General features: G+C 43.2%; 1 protein-coding gene across 1 annotated transcript in view; it reads right to left on the reverse strand.

Annotated features, from left to right (window-relative positions):
- GPC6 (glypican 6) overlaps positions 1-20,375 on the reverse strand; it is a 1,175,593-nt gene that overhangs the window by 101,958 nt on the left and 1,053,260 nt on the right. The window contains exon 5 of the mRNA XM_053563821.1: positions 13,706-13,836. Coding sequence (XP_053419796.1) covers positions 13,706-13,836 — 131 coding nt within the window. The remainder of the gene's footprint in view (positions 1-13,705; positions 13,837-20,375) is intronic.

Genomic DNA, 20,375 nt, shown 5'->3' on the forward strand with positions numbered 1-20,375 from the left:
CGTTGCCCAGCTCGGTTCAGCACACACCTAGGGCCCTTTCTCAAATTGAAGTGGTGATACATATTGTGTGCAGGGGACATTCACAGATCATTTGTAAGTAAATATGAATAAGTTAAAATAATTTAAAAAAACATGTCATTAAAAGTAGTAGCAAGAGCTGCTTTAATGCTATTATACATACGAGATAATGCCCTAGAACTTCATTTAACACATTTTGGGGGTTCCTAATAGCATTCTCCTAATATTTTAAAAAGTGTTTTTTCTTGAATATAAACTTAAAATATTTAATGACTTTCCTTATAATCACTATACATTTTTATTTTAAATATCAGGGTTTTTAAAATTAGTGTGGCAATTTTCTTCATGGGTTGCCATTTAAGAAAACAGCTCTTTATCCTTGCACACAAATCTCTTCCCTTCTCTTCTTTTCCCTTTCCTCTTCTTTCTCCGTCTTTTTCTTTCCTGTCTGATTTATGCTTTTCTTCCCTTGAAGATTGATCACAATGGTCTCCTGGCCTAGTTCTCTGGCAAACACTACGTCCCTGAATGGGTTCAAGATTCTGCTTTGAGAATCTGGGGTTATACTGAATCGAGTCAAGCCATCATTTTTAATTTTGGCCGCTTTTCACTGGCCTCAATTTTCAAAACCCAGCTACTGTGTCAGTTTCAAGGTTTTAAAAATTTACTACTGATGCTTACACAGCATGGCTCCAGAATATCAGATTCTTTTTAAAATCCTTTCTTCAATAAAAGCAACTTCTTTTCATTGGCTTGAGAAGATCCCTCCCTCCACCCCCCAAAAGATCTGCATTTCTTAAACAGCAGAACATCTTGATATTTCCTCCCAAATGGTGAGCAGGGCGCAGTTACACGGAACGGAACTGAGCATAATTCTGAGTGTAGAGAGAAAACAAACCCTAACCCTCTCAGCCTGACTAAATGATTATTATTTCATATGCTCTTTGATTATAAGGTTTAAAGCTGTTCTTTAAGATCACCCTGCAGAATGCAAGTAAACGTAAATTATATCAGCCTGTACCATTTATGCGACTGATTCAATAGATATTTGTCGAGAGTCACTGTGGCCAAATGAAAGTGACATGTCCAACTGGACATGTCCCCTCGCTCATGAGGGTACAAACAAGAAAGAGGGCGATTATTGTACAATGTGGTAAGTGCAGTGGGAACACCCATAAGCAGAAACTCCCCAGACTGGGGCATCACAGAAATCCTCCTGCAATATCAGTGGTGTGTTAGAACTGGCTCTTTTTGGCTCATGAGAACACTTGTTGAATTTTTTGCAAGCCAGTTGTTAAACACAATGATTATTAAAAATTAAGTTAAACAATCTTGCAACTATGTAAGTTAGATTAGAAACAAAGGTAATATATACTAACAACTCATTCCTCCCTAATTATTTTATTATTATTTATCCTTTTAAGATTATTCAGGTCAATTGAATCTGTAAGGAGGAAATATTATGTCATGTTGATAGCTTAAAATCAGCCACAATGGGGGTATGTACACCCCAGAAATTGGTAAACACTACAAACTAGCACGTTGCTCCCAGGGATATGGCCCCTTTACATGTTTAAATATAGGCTGGCTGAGGCAATGACTGTATTAGGATCAAACCAGATCACGTATCCCTGGGTAGAAGGGAAGTGCTAGGGGCTGGGGAATAAGGAGGTATATTTGTGAGACCAGGCAACAGCCACAGAATTCCTCTAACACAATAATGCACTTCCCGTGGTTCTATGGAAGTTCTCTTCTTAAAGGCAGGAAGAATTTGGAAGGAGACTTTTTCTCAGGAGGCCAGGATGGTGTCTTCCTGTGTTCCTAAGAACACACTGAGAGCTAAAACGGAATTGAGTTTTAATCATTTATCCTTGAGTAGGCTACATTAAATGTAATCGTCGCATCTTTTGCCCCGAAGTTACAGTGAAAGAAAATCTTAAGCTAAATCTCCAAAGATTGGAGATAATCAGGAGTTTTTCTTTATCATCAAAAGGAGAAAAAAACTATCCCTTTTTATATAGAAGGAAAGTAAAAACTAGTTTGCTTTGAATGCACTGCCTATAAATGCATCATAAGCATTTTTCTCAAACTTTCATTTTACTTTCTAAGAAAGTGTCATATTCCCCCGCCCCCACCCCGCGATGGAAGCTAGGACCTGACAAACTGGCCCTGTTATCAGTAAGGTTATAAACGGGAATAGAATAGACCGTGATTTCATGTAAAGTAGTGAAGAAATAAAAGAATAAATAATACTTCAGGGCTACTGGTGTCTTTTTTTTTTTTTTAGTGGAATGTTGTAAGAAATAAATGATGGGTCACGGGTTGAACACTAATTTAAATAAAACAGCAAATATTCTGAATCTAGATACAATTCGAAATATGTTCTTTTTCTATAAAAGCAAAATGAAGGAAGAGTAGAAATAGCACTTAAAGCTTTAAACATAGTATGGCCATTTTTTTTTCATTTTATTTAAATTTTCTTTCATACTTTTGTACTTTTAATTATTACAGGTACATATAGTTGTATGTCTTTATAGGGTACATGTGACGTTTTGATACAGGCATACAAGATGGATTAATCAGATGAGGGTGATTGGGGTATCCATCCCCTTGTGCATTTAACATTTGCTTTTTACCCCCAGAGATCAGGCAGAAGGGACTAAGTCGCCAGCTCACGGAACAGACCAATTTTTCCCCTCAATATAAGAATGATGTAATGTTGGGCAGAGGCCACTGAGATTCCTCTCATACCACACTCTTTGCTGTGGTGGTGTTTGTTTGGCCACCAGGCACAGCCCAGTTTCCCGTCACTCCCCTCTTCCCTGGAGCCTCCTCTCTTCTAAAAGCCTCGTTTGATACAAATTTAATTCAGTTCCATCTTTCTCTCTAGGTAATTTCCTGCCATCCAAAATAACACCATACATGGGTGGGTTTCAATGCAGGGGTGTGGATAGCAAATCTGCTCTTCTGATCTCAGATGTTACAAATAAGCCCACCTACTGTCACTGGGGAGGCAGGAGCATAGAATCAACATGCTTTAGAATTTAGGTATCCCAGATGTTTTTAATAATAGCAATTAAGCTGCTTAACTTTTATGAGTGCTTTTGATGTGATGTACTCTATGCTAAGCATTTTACATGAATTATTTCATTGTCCCCTCAAACAATCCTATGAGCAGATACTACAGAGTCCTTATTTTTTAAAGTGAGTTAATTGAGCTTAGACAAGTATATAATTTGCTCCAAATCACACAACTCACAACAAGATCAAAGGTCTGCCTGCTGTATACATCTGACCTGGAGACTGCAATGCCAGTCTAAAGAATACTAGACTAACTCCAAGAACATTTTAAGGCATTTCCTATTCCATTCTGTTAAAGAGTCTCTGGCATTGTTTTGAATTCAACCCAGCAAAATGTGAAGTTTCTTTTTTTAGTGTGTACAATGACTTGTTATGAAGAGTCTCCATAGCACCGAGGACAAGATGTCACTCTTGTTCTCACCTAATTTATGATCCTGGGCAGAAGAAGGTAATTAAAAATAAACATAATGTTAATACAAGGTAGAATATGCTTTTGTCTGAAGAAGGGCACATACAGTATAGGGACTCAAAGAAAAAAAAGATACATACTCCTGGAATAAAAATATACTTATTTGAACTAAATTCGGAATAATGCCATGTCTGAGAGAAGATATTTTCTCCATATGAATTCCTATGATATTATTTATCTCTGAGTGTTTTGAAGGAAAAAGATACAGATAAAAGAAACAGATTTGGATGCTGGAAAAAGAAACCTGTAAAATTAGCGAAGAGAGAATGTTCATAAAATTGTAAACTGTTAGAGCTGGCAGGAGACATTTTTCAGACAAGGAAACTAAGATCCAATAGCGAGAGACACATGGTCACATTCTCTTTTCTGTTCTCTGAAGTTTTTTTTTAATCTTCATGTGAGCTGTAGATTTAGGAAGAATTGTCTAGAGAAAATTAAGTACTGAAGGCCGTCCTTCTCAGTGATGGGTTCTACCCTCGCTTGTAGTATTAATTGAATGGATGGTTTCAATTGGAATTTAATAAGTCTTCCTTCTTAATTTAGATTATATCTGAAAAACCAATCTTTTCCTACATTAGGTTTGAAATTATTCCTAATATAGTTAAATGAGATCCAGTAAGATCAGTTTCATCTTCCCTGATAGGATAGGAAGGAGATTATCAACACTTGTGAAATTCAAAGGCAAGCTTTTTTATTTATTTATTTTTTCTTTCTCTCTTTCTTTGGGGAATTAAACCTGCAAAGTTCTGAACTGCTTTCTTGTCTTTGATGACAGCTGTGAAGTTGGTGAATGTAACATACTTGTTGGGGCTTGAAGAACTAACAACTTATGTTTTTATCAACAGGTATCCTGCAGTCGGTGGCAGGTGGCACTCCTCCTGTTCATGGCTGGTTGCTCCAGTGCTGAAATACATCTCACCCCGGTGGGAAGATACTGCGGAGACAGTGTGGCATGCTGGGAAATCTTTTTCTTTGGATCAGAAAGATCTGTGCTCCAATCCCAGCTCCATCACTTTGTTGTATGACCTCAGGTTGGCTACTTCATCTCTGCACTTAACATGCATTACTGATATAATAATAAAAGGAATGCTTTACAAGATTGTGGTGAGGATTAAAAAGAAAGAAAGATGGAAATAAAAGAAAGACAGAGAAAGAGGAGGAAGGAGGGAGGGAAGGAAAGAAAAAAGGAAGAGAAGGAAGGAAGGAAGGAAGGAAGAGAATGTCAAAGACCAAGACCTCTGGCCTCTTCCTCCACCATATTTCTCATGCCTGGTACACAGTACAGTACTTGTTGAATGGATATATAGTTGTTCCACAACTGGTAGCCATAGTTGTCACTGCTATTAGGTGATTCTTTGCTCAAAAAGGAACCAAGACAAATTTTAATATGCTATGGTCCCCAGTCTTTAAAAATGTATGTGTGTGTGTGTATGCGTGTGTATAGGTAATATTTATAGTACAAAGGGTATACAAATCCAGAGTTTGAAATGAGTGTCATAATGTTATTGCCAAAATATAACTTGGTTATATAACTCAGTATACTCCCAAAGGTCACCATAAATAGGAAAAATTAACTTATATTATATTTTATATTTTTAACATTTTTATATTTGTATATTAACACACAGAGATATTTTATAAAATTTGGTAATGAATATTTAAAAAATACTTAAGGTTCATTTAGCTACAATTTCCCATTTTCCCTATGTATGTATGTATGCCTGAATGGTGACTTTTGGGACACCCTTTGTTTTTTGAAAGGAATTTCAATGTGCTTCACCCCCAATGGCTTATCTATGAAAGTAGATCTGAGACAAGACTGAAGCATGAACATACACGGTGAGAATAAATCTTTTCATTAGTCTGTAAATCCCACAAATTCATGATTTCATTTATTAGGCAGAAAGAGATTAGCTATTGCTTCTTGTACATATAATAAGAGCATTTGGGAAAAAGAATTTCATAATCGGGAAAAGGAGTTTCACATCTGAAACAGGGGAGCGTTCACCTTTGGTCTTCAGATACAGAGGGGAGAAAAAAGAGCGTTACAACTTGTACTAGGACAACTCCAGGAAGGGATGGAAGCAAGGAATGATTAGGCTGGATAAGAGAAATATTTCATTGGAGTTTCTCATGCTGGGAAGTGCTAGGTGTAATTAGGTGATTCTTTGCTTAAAGAATTGACCTTTGGGTGACAATGGGAATCAGACAGGAAGACAGACAGCTTAAATCCCCTTGCCTTTGTCACCTCTTTTCCCTTACCTTTTCATGCAGTTTTTAACCAAAGGTAGTGAACTTTCCCAGAATACTTCATCTATTCAGAAAATATTTGCTGAACTCTTCCCTTGTGTGAGACTCACTTGGGAGGCTCCACCATCATTACAGAGTAGCCATCGGTACCATGGGCTTTGGAATCAGACCCTTCTGCCCTTTGTACCAGGAGACCTTGGTAAGTTACTTGAATTTTCTAAGTCTTGGGTTTATTTGCAAAATAGGGAGAAATATCTATTAATATGTCATCACAAGCATTATAAATATTACATAATATAAACCACATAAATCACTTAGTACAGTCCCTGTGGGGCAGGGAGACAGCTGGGCAGTAAGTATGCTTCTCAGTATTGTTAATTTTCTGAAAGAAGCTGTGGGAATGACTTCTAAGGCTAACTGCTTCAGTAAAGGAAATGATTTTCAAAGGAGTAGTTGCCCATCTTGTCCTGGAGTAAGAAGTCATTTTAACTTACAAGCTTTACAATTTTCAGGATGTTTGGCCCTCAGTTAGAGCTTCTGGGCCTTGCTTGTGAAACTCATCTATTTCTGGTTCTGCAAGTACTGGTCCAGTCTCAGTCTAGAAATCCAGAACTTTCAATTTGATGAGTCTATTCAACAGTTTCCAAGGGGTCCTTTAAGGAAAGATAAATCCAACCCTCCAGTTCTTAACCAGAGGGTAGATTTTCGACTCTAGACCATGCAGAATTCCATGCATGTAGCTTATGCAGAAAATGAAACCACATATTTCTAAATTTAAAAGAAAATTCCATTCCCTTGATGAAATAACACCTCTTCTCAGAACATATCTGCTCCACCAGCAAATCCTGTTGGAGTTTCCTGCTAAATTTATGTGAATTCCAAGCACCTTTGCTTCTCTACCACATTAAAAGCTGGCTGGCCCTTTCCAAACACCATCTTCCATCCAGCCTCCTGGCCTCTTCCCTGAAGAGCCTGGCTGCCTCCTTCCCTCCACCTTTTCTTCTCTGTGTCAAGACTACCAGCTACATTATTTTGTTTCTAGCTCATTGGACATTTTTTTGTACTATCATTTCATGATCTTTTATACTTACTTACTCTTATTATGTACACTATATTATTCCTGGTCTGGATTTTAACATTGCTTACAAAGAAATGTGTCATCTTAAAGTATGTTCTTTATTAACGGCGATACTATTACAATATAGTTGGACAAATTCCACAAAAATGTCTCATCCATATTCCAGTAACGAAAAGAGTCCATCAGTCCCCTGGAAGAATTTTTAATACAATACTTGACTTGAACTATACTTAACAATAAAGCATTTCATACTTAAAAATTGCTAAGAGTTGATTTAAGTATTCCTGCCACAAAAAAATTAAGTAGGTGACGTGATGCATTGTTAATTAACTTGATTTTATCATTCCACAATGCCCATACATTTCAAAACATTATGTTGTACACTGTAAATATATACAATTCTGATCTGTTGATTACGAAATAAATTTTAAAAAAGAAAATAGTGAATTCACTTTTTGAAACGAAAAGCATCAAAGGTAGAGGAAGCTACGTAAATCTTCAAGGAACTGACGCTAAACCAGTAAGCAAAGGGGTCAGTAGCGTGAGGTAAGATTGCAGGTGGATGTGGGCCAGAGGCAGGATTGCAGGTGGATGGGGAACAGAGGCAGGGTTACAGGTGGATGGGGAACAGAGGCAGGATTGCAGGTGGATGGGGAACAGAGGCAGGATTGCAGGTGGATGGCGGCCAGAGGCAGGATTGGAGGGGGATGGGGAACAGAGGCAGGATTGCAGGTGGATGGGGAACAGAGGCAGGACTGCAGGTGGATGGGGAACAAAGGCAGGACTGCAGGTGGATGGGGAACAGAGGCAGGACGGCAGGTGGATGGGGAACAGAGGCAGGACTGCAGGTGGATGGGGAACAGAGGCAGGACGGCAGGTGGATGGGGAACAGAGGCAGGACGGCAGGTGGATGGGGAACAGAGGCAGGACTGCAGGTGGATGGGGAACAGAGGCAGGACTGCAGGTGGATGGGGAACAGAGGCAGGACTGCAGGTGGATGGGGAACAGAGGCAGGACTGCAGGTGGATGGGGAACAGAGGCAGGACTGCAGGTGGATGGGGAACAGAGGCAGGACGGCAGGTGGATGGGGAACAGAGGCAGGACGGCAGGTGGATGGGGAACAGAGGCAGGACGGCAGGTGGATGGGGAACAGAGGCAGGACGGCAGGTGGATGGGGAACAGAGGCAGGACGGCAGGTGGATGGGGAACAGAGGCAGGACTGCAGGTGGATGGGGAACAGAGGCAGGACTGCAGGTGGATGGGGAACAGAGGCAGGACTGCAGGTGGATGGGGAACAGAGGCAGGACTGCAGGTGGATGGGGAACAGAGGCAGGACTGCAGGTGGATGGGGAACAGAGGCAGGACTGCAGGTGGATGGGGAACAGAGGCAGGACGGCAGGTGGATGGGGAACAGAGGCAGGACGGCAGGTGGATGGGGAACAGAGGCAGGACTGCAGGTGGATGGGGAACAGAGGCAGGACTGCAGGTGGATTGGGAACAGAGGCAGGACTGCAGGTGGATGGGGAACAGAGGCAGGACGGCAGGTGGATGGGGAACAGAGGCAGGACTGCAGGTGGATGGGGAACAGAGGCAGGATTGGAGGTGGATGGGGAACAGAGGCAGGACTGCAGGTGGATGGGGAACAGAGGCAGGACTGCAGGTGGATGGGGAACAGAGGCAGGACTGCAGGTGGATGGGGAACAGAGGCAGGATTGGAGGTGGATGGGGAACAGAGGCAGGACTGCAGGTGGATGGGGAACAGAGACAGGATTGCAGATGGATGGGGAACAGAGGCCAGATTGCAGGTGGATGCGGAACAGAGGCAGGATTGCAGGTGGATGCGGAACAGAGGCAGGATTGCAGGTGGATGCGGAACAGAGGCAGGACTGCAGGTGGATGGGGAACAGAGGCAGGATTGCAGGTGGATGCGGAACAGAGGCAGGATTACAGGTGGATGGGGGCCAGAGCCAGGATTGCAGGTGGATGCAGAACAGAGGCAGGATTGCAGGTGGATGGGGAACAGAGGCAGGATTGCAGGTGGATGCGGAACAGAGGCAGGATTGCAGGTGGATGGGGAACAGAGGCAGGATTGCAGGTGCATGGGGAACAGAGGCAGGATTGCAGGTGGATGCGGAACAGAGGCAGGGTTGCAGGTGGATTGGGAACAGAGGCAGGACTGCCGGTGGATGGGGCCAGAGGCCGGATTGCAGGTGGATGGGGAACAGAGGCAGGATTGCAGGTGGATGGGGAACAGAGGCAGGATTACAGGTGGATGGGGAACAGAGGCAGGATTGCAGGTGGATGGGGAACAGAGGTAGGATTGCAGGTGGATGCGGAACAGAGGCAGGGTTGCAGGTGGATTGGGAACAGAGGCAGGACTGCAGGTGGATGGGGAACAGAGGCAGGACTGCAGGTGGATGGGGAACAGAGGCAGGACTGCAGGTGGATGGGGAACAGAGGCAGGACTGCAGGTGGATGGGGAACAGAGGCAGGGTTGCAGGTGGATGGGGAACAGAGGCAGGGTTGCAGGTGGATGTGGGACCAGAGGCAGGATTGCAGGTGGATGGGGAACAGAGGCGGGACTGCAGGTGGATGGGGCACAGAGGCAGGATTGCAGGTGGATGGGGGCCAGAGGCAGGATTGCAGGTGGATGGGGAACAGAGGCAGGATTGCAGGTGGATGGGGAACAGAGGCAGGACTGCAGGTGGATGGGGAACAGAGGCAGGACTGCAGGTGGATGGGGAACAGAGGCAGGACTGCAGGTGGATGGGGAATAGAGGCAGGACTGCAGGTGGATGGGGAACAGAGGCAGGACTGCAGGTGGATGGGGAACAGAGGCAGGACTGCAGGTGGATGGGGAACAGAGGCAGGACTGCAGGTGGATGGGGAACAGAGGCAGGGTTGCAGGTGGATGGGGAACAGAGGCAGGGTTGCAGGTGGATGTGGGACCAGAGGCAGGATTGCAGGTGGATGGGGAACAGAGGCAGGGTTGCAGGTGGATGTGGGACCAGAGGCGGGATTGCAGGTGGATGGGGAACAGAGGCAGGATTGCATGTGGATGGGGAACAGAGGCAGGATTACAGGTGGATGGGGAATAGAGGCAGGATTGCAGGTGGATGGGGAACAGAGGCAGGGTTGCAGGTGGATGGGGAACAGAGGCAGGGTTGCAGGTGGATGGGGGCTAGAGGCAGGATTGCAGGTGGATGGGGAACAGAGGCAGGATTACAGGTGGATGGGGAACAGAGGCAGGACTGCAGGTGGATGGGGAACAGAGGCAGGACTGCAGGTGGATGGGGAACAGAGGCAGGGTTGCAGGTTGGTGGGGGCCAGAGGCAGGATTGTAGGTGGATGGGGGCCAGAGGCAGGACTGCAGGTGGATGGGGAACAGAGGCAGGACTGCAGGTGGATGGGGAACAGAGGCAGGACTGCAGGTGGATGGGGAACAGAGGCAGGACTGCAGGTGGATGGGGAACAGAGGCAGGACTGCAGGTGGATGGGGAACAGAGGCAGGACTGCAGGTGGATGGGGAACAGAGGCAGGACTGCAGGTGGATGGGGAACAGAGACAGGATTGCAGGTGGATGGGGAACAGAGGCAGGATTGCAGGTGGATGGGGAACAGAGGCAGGATTGCAGGTGGATGGGGAACAGAGACAGGATTGCAGGTGGATGGGGAACAGAGGCAGGGTTGCAGGTGGATGGGGAACAGAGGCAGGGTTGCAGGTGGATGTGGGACCAGAGGCAGGATTTCAAGTGGATGGGGGCCAGAGGCAGGACTGCAGGTGGATGGGGAACAGAGGCAGGATTGCAGGTGGATGGGGAACAGAGGCAGGATTGTAGGAGGATGGGGAACAGAGGCAGGATTGCGGGTAGAGGGGGGCCAGAGGCAGGATTGCAGGTGGATGGGGAACAGAGGCAGGATTGCGGGTAGAGGGGGGCCAGAGGCAGGATTGCAGGTGGATGGGGGCCAGTGGATGAGTCGAGACCCCCATCCATGGAGGCCAGTGGATGAGGTGAGACCTTGTGGGGGCTTCCACTGTATTCTAGGTGTAAAAGAAACCTTGAAAGACAAAGGGGCACATGATATTGTTTATGTTTTAGCAACACTTTTGTTACGGGATGAAGGATGGATCTGAAAGGGTTCAAGAGTGGAAGCCAGGAGACCAATTAGGAAGCTGTTGCCTTTAGAGCCCAGGTCCCTGGCTCCCAGGCTACAGATGGGCGCTGGTTCACATAGGAGCAGGTGAGCAGCATGGAGCTTCATCTGTATTTACAGCTGCTCCTAGGGGCTCTGTCTCCTGTCAGATCAGGGGTGGCCTTAGATTCTCCAAGTAGAGCAGACCCTTCTGTAAACTGTGCATGCAAGGGATCTAGGTTGCATGCTCCATATGAGAATCTAACCTACGATCTGAGGTGGAGCTGAGAACATACGCAACACACTTCAGGTGCCACTCTCATCACCCCCAGGCAGGACTATCTAGTTGCAGGGAAACAAGCTCAGGGGGCTTGTTTGAGTCTGCATGATGGTGAGGTGTATTATTATTTCATCACGCATTATAAGGCAATAATGAGAGAAATGAAGTGCACAGTAAGTGTAATGGGCTTGAATCATCCCAAAGCACCCCCCACCCCTTGTATGGAAACCCCAACCCCTGTCCGTGGAGCAATTGTCTTCCATGAAACCTTTCCATAGTGCCAAAAAGTCTGGAGACCGCTGCTTTAGGGGAACTAAAGTTCCCTGGGAAAAACACATCATAAATGCTGGAAACCTCCTATCAGAATATGCCCAGGCACTGGGGGAGGAGAAGCTTCTTTACATCTCTGGGTATTGTCTGACATGATGTCCTGTTTATTAATTTACACAATTGTGTATCTGCTCACTATCTGTCTCTCCTATTAGAAAGTAAGCTTCATGACGGTAGGAAGCACGCCTAGTTCATTACCGTATCTCAGGTACAGAACGGTCCCTGACAGATAGATTCTCTGTAAATAGGCACTGAATGAATAGATAGCAAATTAAAGAATACTTGACTTGAACACGGACGCACACACACAAACACCCGTGGAAATAAACACCTACTTCTAAGAAGCAGCGACGGTTTCAAACCACATACTTTTGTCCACATGTTTTTCCTGCCCTGTTCTCCAGAGTTGTTTTGAACATTAGCAACCTTAGCACCTGGTTACACGAGCACTGCTGGGATATCTGGCCTCTCAAAACAACATTAATTGGTTTCCAGGCAATAGATTTGAGAGGAATAGATGATTGCTATTTTTTCACAGGAAAGAAAATGGCCTTTCATGGAAACCCCAAGCGTGCTATTTCCCCAACAGGTGATGGTAATTTGGAGCATCCTCCTTCACACAGGCTACCCTAAGCTCATTAAAATCCAGAAATAGGCCTAGCAAACTCCGGACTCATCCATCTCCCAGAGAGAGAAAGGGACCCAAGCCAGATTCTTTCTTACCCTAATGCCTGCCCACCTGCCAGTTCACTTCGAAAAGCCCAAATTAGTTTGATCCATGCTTAGCCTAGGAGGAGCACACAGGTCTTGCTGCCTTGCAAAGTTTCCACCCCGTCCGTCCCCTCCCCTTTCATTATATTTGAAATCTTTTTCACAAATGATTTGAAAAATTGAAGAAGGCCAGTCATGCAACTCTTTGCCTCATATATTTTAGTGCAACTGACTTTCAATTAAAATGCAATGACTCAGTCACCAGCGTTAAGGACGGATACAGATTTGGTTAGTGTTTGGAGACAAGGAGAGAAGACAAGACAAGACAAGGGCCTGGTGCAGCGACTGTGCAGGCGTCACGCCGTGTGGGAGAGAAGGGTTAATGAAGGACTAGGCGGAGCCCCACTGCAAACTTCTCAATCTTGCTGAGGGCGGGTCCTGTTTATCCTCAGCTGGGCGGAGACAAATAGAACTTGTGCACCTGGCATTTGTGAGCTGCAGCTGCACACCCAGGAGCTCTGTCTCACGTGATGTATGAAAATGTGCTACTTTTCTCTTTTTAATGTATGCTTGATTTTGTACAAAGGAGCGTTTTCCCCTGAAGAGTCATTAATGCGGGTTACACTGTAGTTTTAAACTGGAGTCAGATGGGATGTTGAATTATTTACAATTGAAAATATAGAACACGTGCCTGGTCTGCACAGCTGAAGATATAATGAGAAGTTACTAGGGAGGGAACAGGGTGAGGGTGTGCAGAAATTTCAAACCTCAGAAAGAAAATTCCCCCCAAATTGTTCACAACTGAGAAGGATTAGTCAACATACTTGGGGCTCTCTGAAACTTTCTGGCAGCCCACATTTTTTTTGGTGATTGAATAGTCGTGAGCTAAAAAAGTTGCTTCCCTTCTCAATTCCATGTTGTTAGGCATTTTTAATGAAGTAGCAAATTTGTGGCTCAACAAGAAAAGCTCACCGACCGGTGTATTAGAATTTATGATCCCGGGCGGCTCCTGTGGCTCAGTGGGTAGGGCGCCGGCCCCATATACCGAGGGTGGCGGGTTCAAGCCCAGCCCCAGCCAAACTGCAACCAAAAAATAGCCGGGCGTTGTGGCGGGCGCCTGTAGTCCCAGCTACTCGGGAGGCTGAGGCAAGAGAATCGCTTAAGCCCAGGAGTTGGAGGTTGCTGTGAGCTGTGTGACGCCACGGCACTCTACCGAGGGCGATAAAGTGAGACTCTGCCTCTATTAAAAAAAAAAGAATTTATGATCCCACCCGACATATCTAGTTACTTTGTTCGTAGGTTGCTGCACCCGTATTATGTTCGTGTGTTGGTAGATACATTACTAATGCAAATACCTTTGCAGACACCTGCATGCTGTTTTCTTGCATGTTCATAATGGCTTCAGAAATCTTGACATCTATGGGGTCCATGACCGACTCAATGTTGAATGGCCCCTCCAGTCGCTCGGCCACCAAGAGCATTGCATCTGTTAAAATACAGGAACATGATTTATTTGTCAACTGGGAGCTCTGGGTTCTTCACCAGCGTGTAAACATTTTCAAAACAACTGGATGAAAAACTGCGTTCAAATTTTTTTATTTGCTTTCATGTAGTCCAAAATGAAATAGATGACTTGATCATAACATCGTAATTTCCTTGGAAGATTCGAAATTAGTTTACACATATTGTTATTTTCAGGTCTGAAAATGCACAGCGTTGAACATATCCAATTATTTTACAAGAAAGAACAAGATCAGGTCCATGATCAACCGCATTTAGAAAATGGGGTCTGGCCTCTTTTCTGGAGTTTAGGGGAAACTGAGAATCTTAGAGAAGAAATGCTGATTTGTGAATTTGGATGTACAAATGTCAAGACTTAACTCAAACATATTTATCTGTGTGAAGCCTTTCTGGATCTCCCAAGAAAAACAGGCCTGTATCTACTGTAGGCTACCACTCTACCTAGCACGTTCTTCTAGTTTTGAACTTCAAAACCCCTTAGGGGACAGGGGAGCTTCTGTTACTTGGTTTTGCACATTCAGACCCAGTAAGCCACCCATCACATCATAAGCTCTCAAAAATGAAATTATACTGAACTGACTTGAGTATTGCTGGGGCAGATTCGGTTTTCTGCTGAAGACGTCACTCTACTGAAAGTGTGAAAGCTGTCGCGGCCTGGGCAGAAAGAGCAGGTGTTTGGACTGGATCCTGAGGACTTTAACATAGAGTCACAGTTTAAAATTATAGGTTTAAAACAGTTTAAAACATCTCTGAGAAGGTTCTAATTCTTTGTTTAAGTTAAAAGACTGTCTCTTCTACCAATAATGTCCTGGGCGGTGCCTGTGGCTCAAAGGAGTAGGGCGCTGGCCCCGTATATCAGAGGTGGCGGGTTCAAACCCAGCCCCGCCAAAAACTAAAAAAAAAAGAATTTCCTTTCTATAGGTAAGCCAAGAAACTGTTTGATTAGTATCAAAAAGTAAGTAAGAGTCTCCTGGGTCCTCAAACTCCTCTCTCCCAACCATGATAAATGTGCTCCTGGATAACCTTCTCCTGGGCCTTGGAAAAAAGCAATCCCGTTGATGCCTGTTAAACACGGAAGCAGATGGTTACGCTTAGCCAAACTGCTTCCGTCTGTATTTCTGTTCTTTGTTTCAAGTCCTTGTCATAGAAACTGATTTAGAGTGATAAATTTGTGAGATATACATAGATACATATACTTAATTTAGATTACCAGTCAAAATATGCTACTTTAAGTTGTTTGTTACTCGGGTTAGGCTATTACTAATTATTATTTTTAAAAAAACCACAATATAAATAAAAATATTTCACTACATACAATTAGATTCACCTTAAAAGACTCAAAAGCCAATATAGATTGGCTCAAAACCTCAAGATCATCACTAAGAGAAGTAATGTGCATATAGCTAACCATACGGTATTATTTACTAAAAAATTTCATGCTACATAATTTTTAATAATAATAAAAAAAGCAACAATGACTATTGTGCTGATTAACTTCAGAGGTTATTGTCATTATTATTATTATTGTCTTGAGACAGACTCTCATTTCGTCACCCTCTGTAGAGCGCTGTGATATCATAGCTCACAGCAACCTCAAACTCTTGGGTTCAAGTGATCCTCTTGCCTCAGCCTCCTGAATAGCTGGAACTCCAGGTGCTCACCACACACCCATCTATTTTTTTTTTTTCTTTTGAGACAAATCTCTATTTGTCACCCACAGAGTGCTGTGCTGTCACAGCTCACAGCAACCTCTAACTCTTTTACTTAAGCGATTCTCTTGCCTCAGCCTTCCAAGTAGCTGGGACTACAGGTACCCACCACAACACCCAGCTATTTTTTTTTGTTGCAGTTGTTATTGTTTTTTAGCAGGTCCCAGCCAGGTTCAAACCCTCCTGCCTTGGTGTATGTGGCTGGCACCCTACCCACTGAGCTACAGGTGCTGCCAGCTATTTTTCTTTTTTAAAGACAGGGTCTCCCTCTGGCTCAGGCTGGTCTCAAACTCCTGAGCTCCAGCAATCTACCCACCTCGGGCTCCCAGAGTGCTAGGATTACAGGCGTGAGCCACCATGCCCAGCCTCTAGATGTTATTATTAATCTAAATATCTGTTGATAAATCATTAAATAATACGAATGTATACAAATAAATTGAAACACTATGTTTCTTTTACCAAAAAACCCACACATTTTTCAAATTCTTGGAAAAGCTGAGATAAAATTGTGTGTGAGATCTCAAGATGAAATATGTGGATATGCTGATGATGGGTACAAATGGCCTTTTGTTTAGAATGGGAGGAAGGCTGACACAGGGATATACAGGCTGGGTTTGGGGGCTTGTATTTTTCCTACTACAAAGTTGCTTGTGAAAATAAATTAATTATTTGATCGATAAGCCTGTATACAGATAACTCATATATAGATGTCCACAAGTAGAAAAAATAAATTTTAAAACAAAAAGACATGTATTCATACAAGATACTCATCCCCACCTTCAGGTCCCCTTTTTGTTCTAAATATGCATAACATGAAAGGAATAGCAGCTCTTTAGAAAACTTTTCTAGTATTTTTCACTTCCACTGTAAAGGGTAGGGCTTATAGCAACTGCCCTTGGAGGTCAAGTTCAGACACAGTATGAGGTGAGAACGAAGCACTGGATGATCAGAGCTGTTTAGCCCTGGGACTTGGAACCGCCTGGGAGCAAATGGCAGGTCTTTCTTGGCCCCAGGCCTAAGATATGCAGAGAGTGGGTTTGCACGGTCTTTTGAGCAGACCTCATCCCTGCTGGATTTGTTTGCTTCCCACCTGCTGGGCAAGTCTGTCATGAGTCAAGCTCCCTGGGCTTAGGAGAACCTTCTTTCTACTCTGGGGCTGAGAAAGCCATGACTTAGGATGTATCAGCCTCTCTTTCATCCAAAAGTGAAGAAAATAGAAAATAATTCTGTGACATCAATGCAGTAGTTGCTAGGTTTCTCTGAAACCAGTGAAGTCACAACAGGTCTATAGCCTACTGCAGAGGCTGCCATCCTAGCCTGTCTTAATTATCTCTGTGCCATTTATATTTTGAAATATTTCAAACATTTTTAACTCTGCACATGGAGCTGTTATGTCTTCTCAGTGAAACCAGGACAGTTACAGTATGTCAGCGAATGATCAGCTGATGATTTCTGTAGACATCTCCTGTGTCACCCAGGTTTTGTTTCTCTTTAAACAAGACTGTTGCCTTACTCAAGCAGTACGTGTCATTTTTATTTTCAAATGGAGAATAAAAACTAGATGAACTAGAAATAACTAAATCTCAGCATGTGATACTGGTGTTCACAGAGAGACACGGACTCTGTGTTAGCCTAGGGATGGTGTGTGGCAGCTTTACCAGAGGTGCCCATCCAAAGGCAGAGTCTGGATGGATGCAGGGACAGCTGTGCCCCAAGGCCAAGGCATTCTGTTCTCATAAGCTTGGATTTTCTTGTGAGGAATGAGGGCTGTGGATTCTGGCGCTTGGGTTTCAATATGGCCCCCTAAACCCTGCTTAAATGGCTGGGAGATAAGGTACATAGTATGAGCCACTTAATTCACAAAGTCCCATTTCTTCACTTCCTGAAATAGACATTATTACAGTATCTGTCTTATAGTTGTGGTATGAGTAACGAAATGACATAGTCCTTACAAAGTTATATGCACAGTGCCTGGCATATAATTAGGTCTTAACAAAGTTTAGTTTTGATAAGTCGCCACGGCGTGGTGGGCGCCTGTAGTCCCAGCTACTCGGGAGGCTGAGGCAGGAAGGTCGCTTAAGTCCAAGACTTTGAGGTTGCTGTGAGCTGTGACGCTATGGCACTCTACTAAGGGTGACATGGTGAGACTCTATCTCAAAAAAAAAAAAAAAAAAAATTATTTTGCTAAATGCCACTTACTTTAACCTGGAAGCTAATGATTTTGAAAATGTGTTAGAGAAAGCAAGAAGAGAAAGTCTATCTTTTCAAATGAGAGATTAAGATTTTCCTAAGTAATTATAGTGTTAGAAAAAAAATTTAATTCAAATAAGGAAGTTCAACTTAATAACTGTTATGAACCAAAGATTGTCACTGTGCCACTATGAACTGCTGAGGGGTACAGAAGTAGCACCCGTCATGGAATTTAGAATTTTTTTGAAGTAAATACATGAAGCACATAAATATTAATTTTTTCCCCTTCCTTTGAGGGAAATTTGAATTAAAAATAATAACATATAATTTCAAAGTTCTCATTATATCATCAAAATTTGTCCTTAATAATTTATTCTTTAAAAAATGACTTCTGTACAAGCTATGGTATATGTACATCATGGAATACTATTCAGCTATTAAAAAAGTGGAGACTTTACAGCCTTTGTATTAATCTGGATGGAAGTGGAAGACATTATTCTCAGTAAAGCATCACAAGAATGGAGTAGCATGAATCCTACGTACTCAATTTTGATATGAGGACAATTAATGACAATTAATGACACAGTGGGGCTGGGGGATGGGGAGAGCAGAGAGAGAAAGAAGGAGGGAGGGGTGGAGTCTTGGTGTGTGCCACACCTTTTGGGGGCAAGACACCATTGTAAGAGGGACTTTACCTAACAGATGCAATCATTGTAACCTGGTTTCTTGTACCCGCAATGAATCCCCAACAATAAAAAATAAAAATAAAAATGACATCTATAAGCAAAATCTACTGATTATTGTATCAGATTCTATACATCCCGACTTTACTCTTTAGAAGCAATGCTCCTCCACCTTTATACATCTGCCGCACCATTGTTTTAGCTTAACTGAGAAATTTTCCCCACTGAGAAGCATACAAAATATTTTAAAAGGCGATTTTAAAAGCACTGTGGTAAATGCATTCATGGACACCCCGTTATTAATCAAAAGAAAAAGAAAAAAGCAGCTTCAGTGTTTATTATAGAGAGGCTGATTAATGCCCATGGTATGGAGGTACTTAGGGGCTGTGCAGTTCCCTGTGGTAACAGGAGTTGGGCCTGGTGAATACACGACTTTGCTTTCACCCAATTCCATGAATTAAAATGCTGGTGAGATCTCAAGTGGGAATGTGCATCAGGAGAAGCCTAGAAAGACAACACAGCTAGTGAGGATGGAGGGGGACGAGTCACAGCAGGCAGACAGGTCTGAAAAGCTAGAAGAGAGGGCAGATTTGACAGCACAGAACTTGAACTTACCAGGAAGCCTTTTGGAGTTCTTAAAAATTTTTGTTTCTGAGTTTTTAAAGTATGTCTGGCTTTGCTGCTCTCTAATCTCTTCTCTGACATTGCCAGCAGGACTGTCTTTCAAAAATGCAGATCTGATTGGGTTGCTGCCCTGATGTACAAGCATGAACCCTGAACCTCTTGGTCTGGCATGAAAAGGGCCCTTTGTAAGTTGGCTGCTGCCCACCTCCCCGGCCTTGCCTACTACCGCCCCTGGCACCTGCAATCCCCACGCTAGGACACTCTTCCCTTGGAGCTCAGTCAGATAGCGAAATTGTTACCCCGCTCTCCCTGACATCCAATCCTCCCTGAAACCAATGTCAGATAAATTTTTCTAAACACAGCCTTTTTGTCATTCTACCTGCTCAAGAACTTGCAAGGATTCAATTTTAAAAAGAGATTCATGATCAGACTCCACCCCTGTCTTCTCATTCACTTCTCACTACTCAACAAGTCTCAGAGTTTCCTGCTATCACAAGTAATGCTGCAGTGAATACCCATGTACATAATTCAACACATGTGGAAATAAATCTGCTGGATAAAGTCTTAGAAGTGAAACTGCTGGATCAAAGATATGGGCGTATAAAATTCTGATAGTTTTACCAACGTCCTCTCCATAAAGTCATACCTATTTATATCCCCACCAGAAATACATGACAATGTCTGGTTCTCTAAGCCTCATACTTTTTAGATGTTCAGATCAAACATTTGGATCTTTGCCATCTGATAGGGTGAGAACTTGGCATGTCAGTGTGGTTCTGATTTGAATTTCCCCTCATCATAAGTAAGGTTGGACATCTTTAAATAAGTTTAACAGCTCTTTATTTCTGTTGCGTTGTCTCTTTATATTCTTTGTCCTTTTTTCTGCTGGATTATTGATTTTTTTCCATTGTGATGTCAAGAAGTTTCTGTTTCCAACAGAATCAAGAAAGCCAGCCCTTTTGTGACATGAATGACCAATATTTTCCTTTAGTTGCTGTTTATCTTTTGACTTTTTGGCAAGTCTTGCTATGCAGAAATTTTTAAATTTTTATAGTCAAATTTACTAGTCATTTGTTTATATTTCCTTGGTCTTGTGCATATTTATATAGATCTTCTCCTTTCTAAGTTCATCTCTATGACCTAATTTATTATTATTCACATGTTCACTTCTGCAGTTCAGGACAGGCACTTCTTGCCCTAGGGCCTTTGCACTTGCTATTTATTTTTCCTGGAATAGTCTCCCCTTAGATAGGGCCATTACTCACTCTTATTTTAGTCAGATCTTTACCTGAGCCACT

Source organism: Nycticebus coucang, chromosome 15 (assembly GCF_027406575.1).
Source record: "Nycticebus coucang isolate mNycCou1 chromosome 15, mNycCou1.pri, whole genome shotgun sequence".
NCBI lineage: Eukaryota > Metazoa > Chordata > Mammalia > Primates > Lorisidae > Nycticebus > Nycticebus coucang.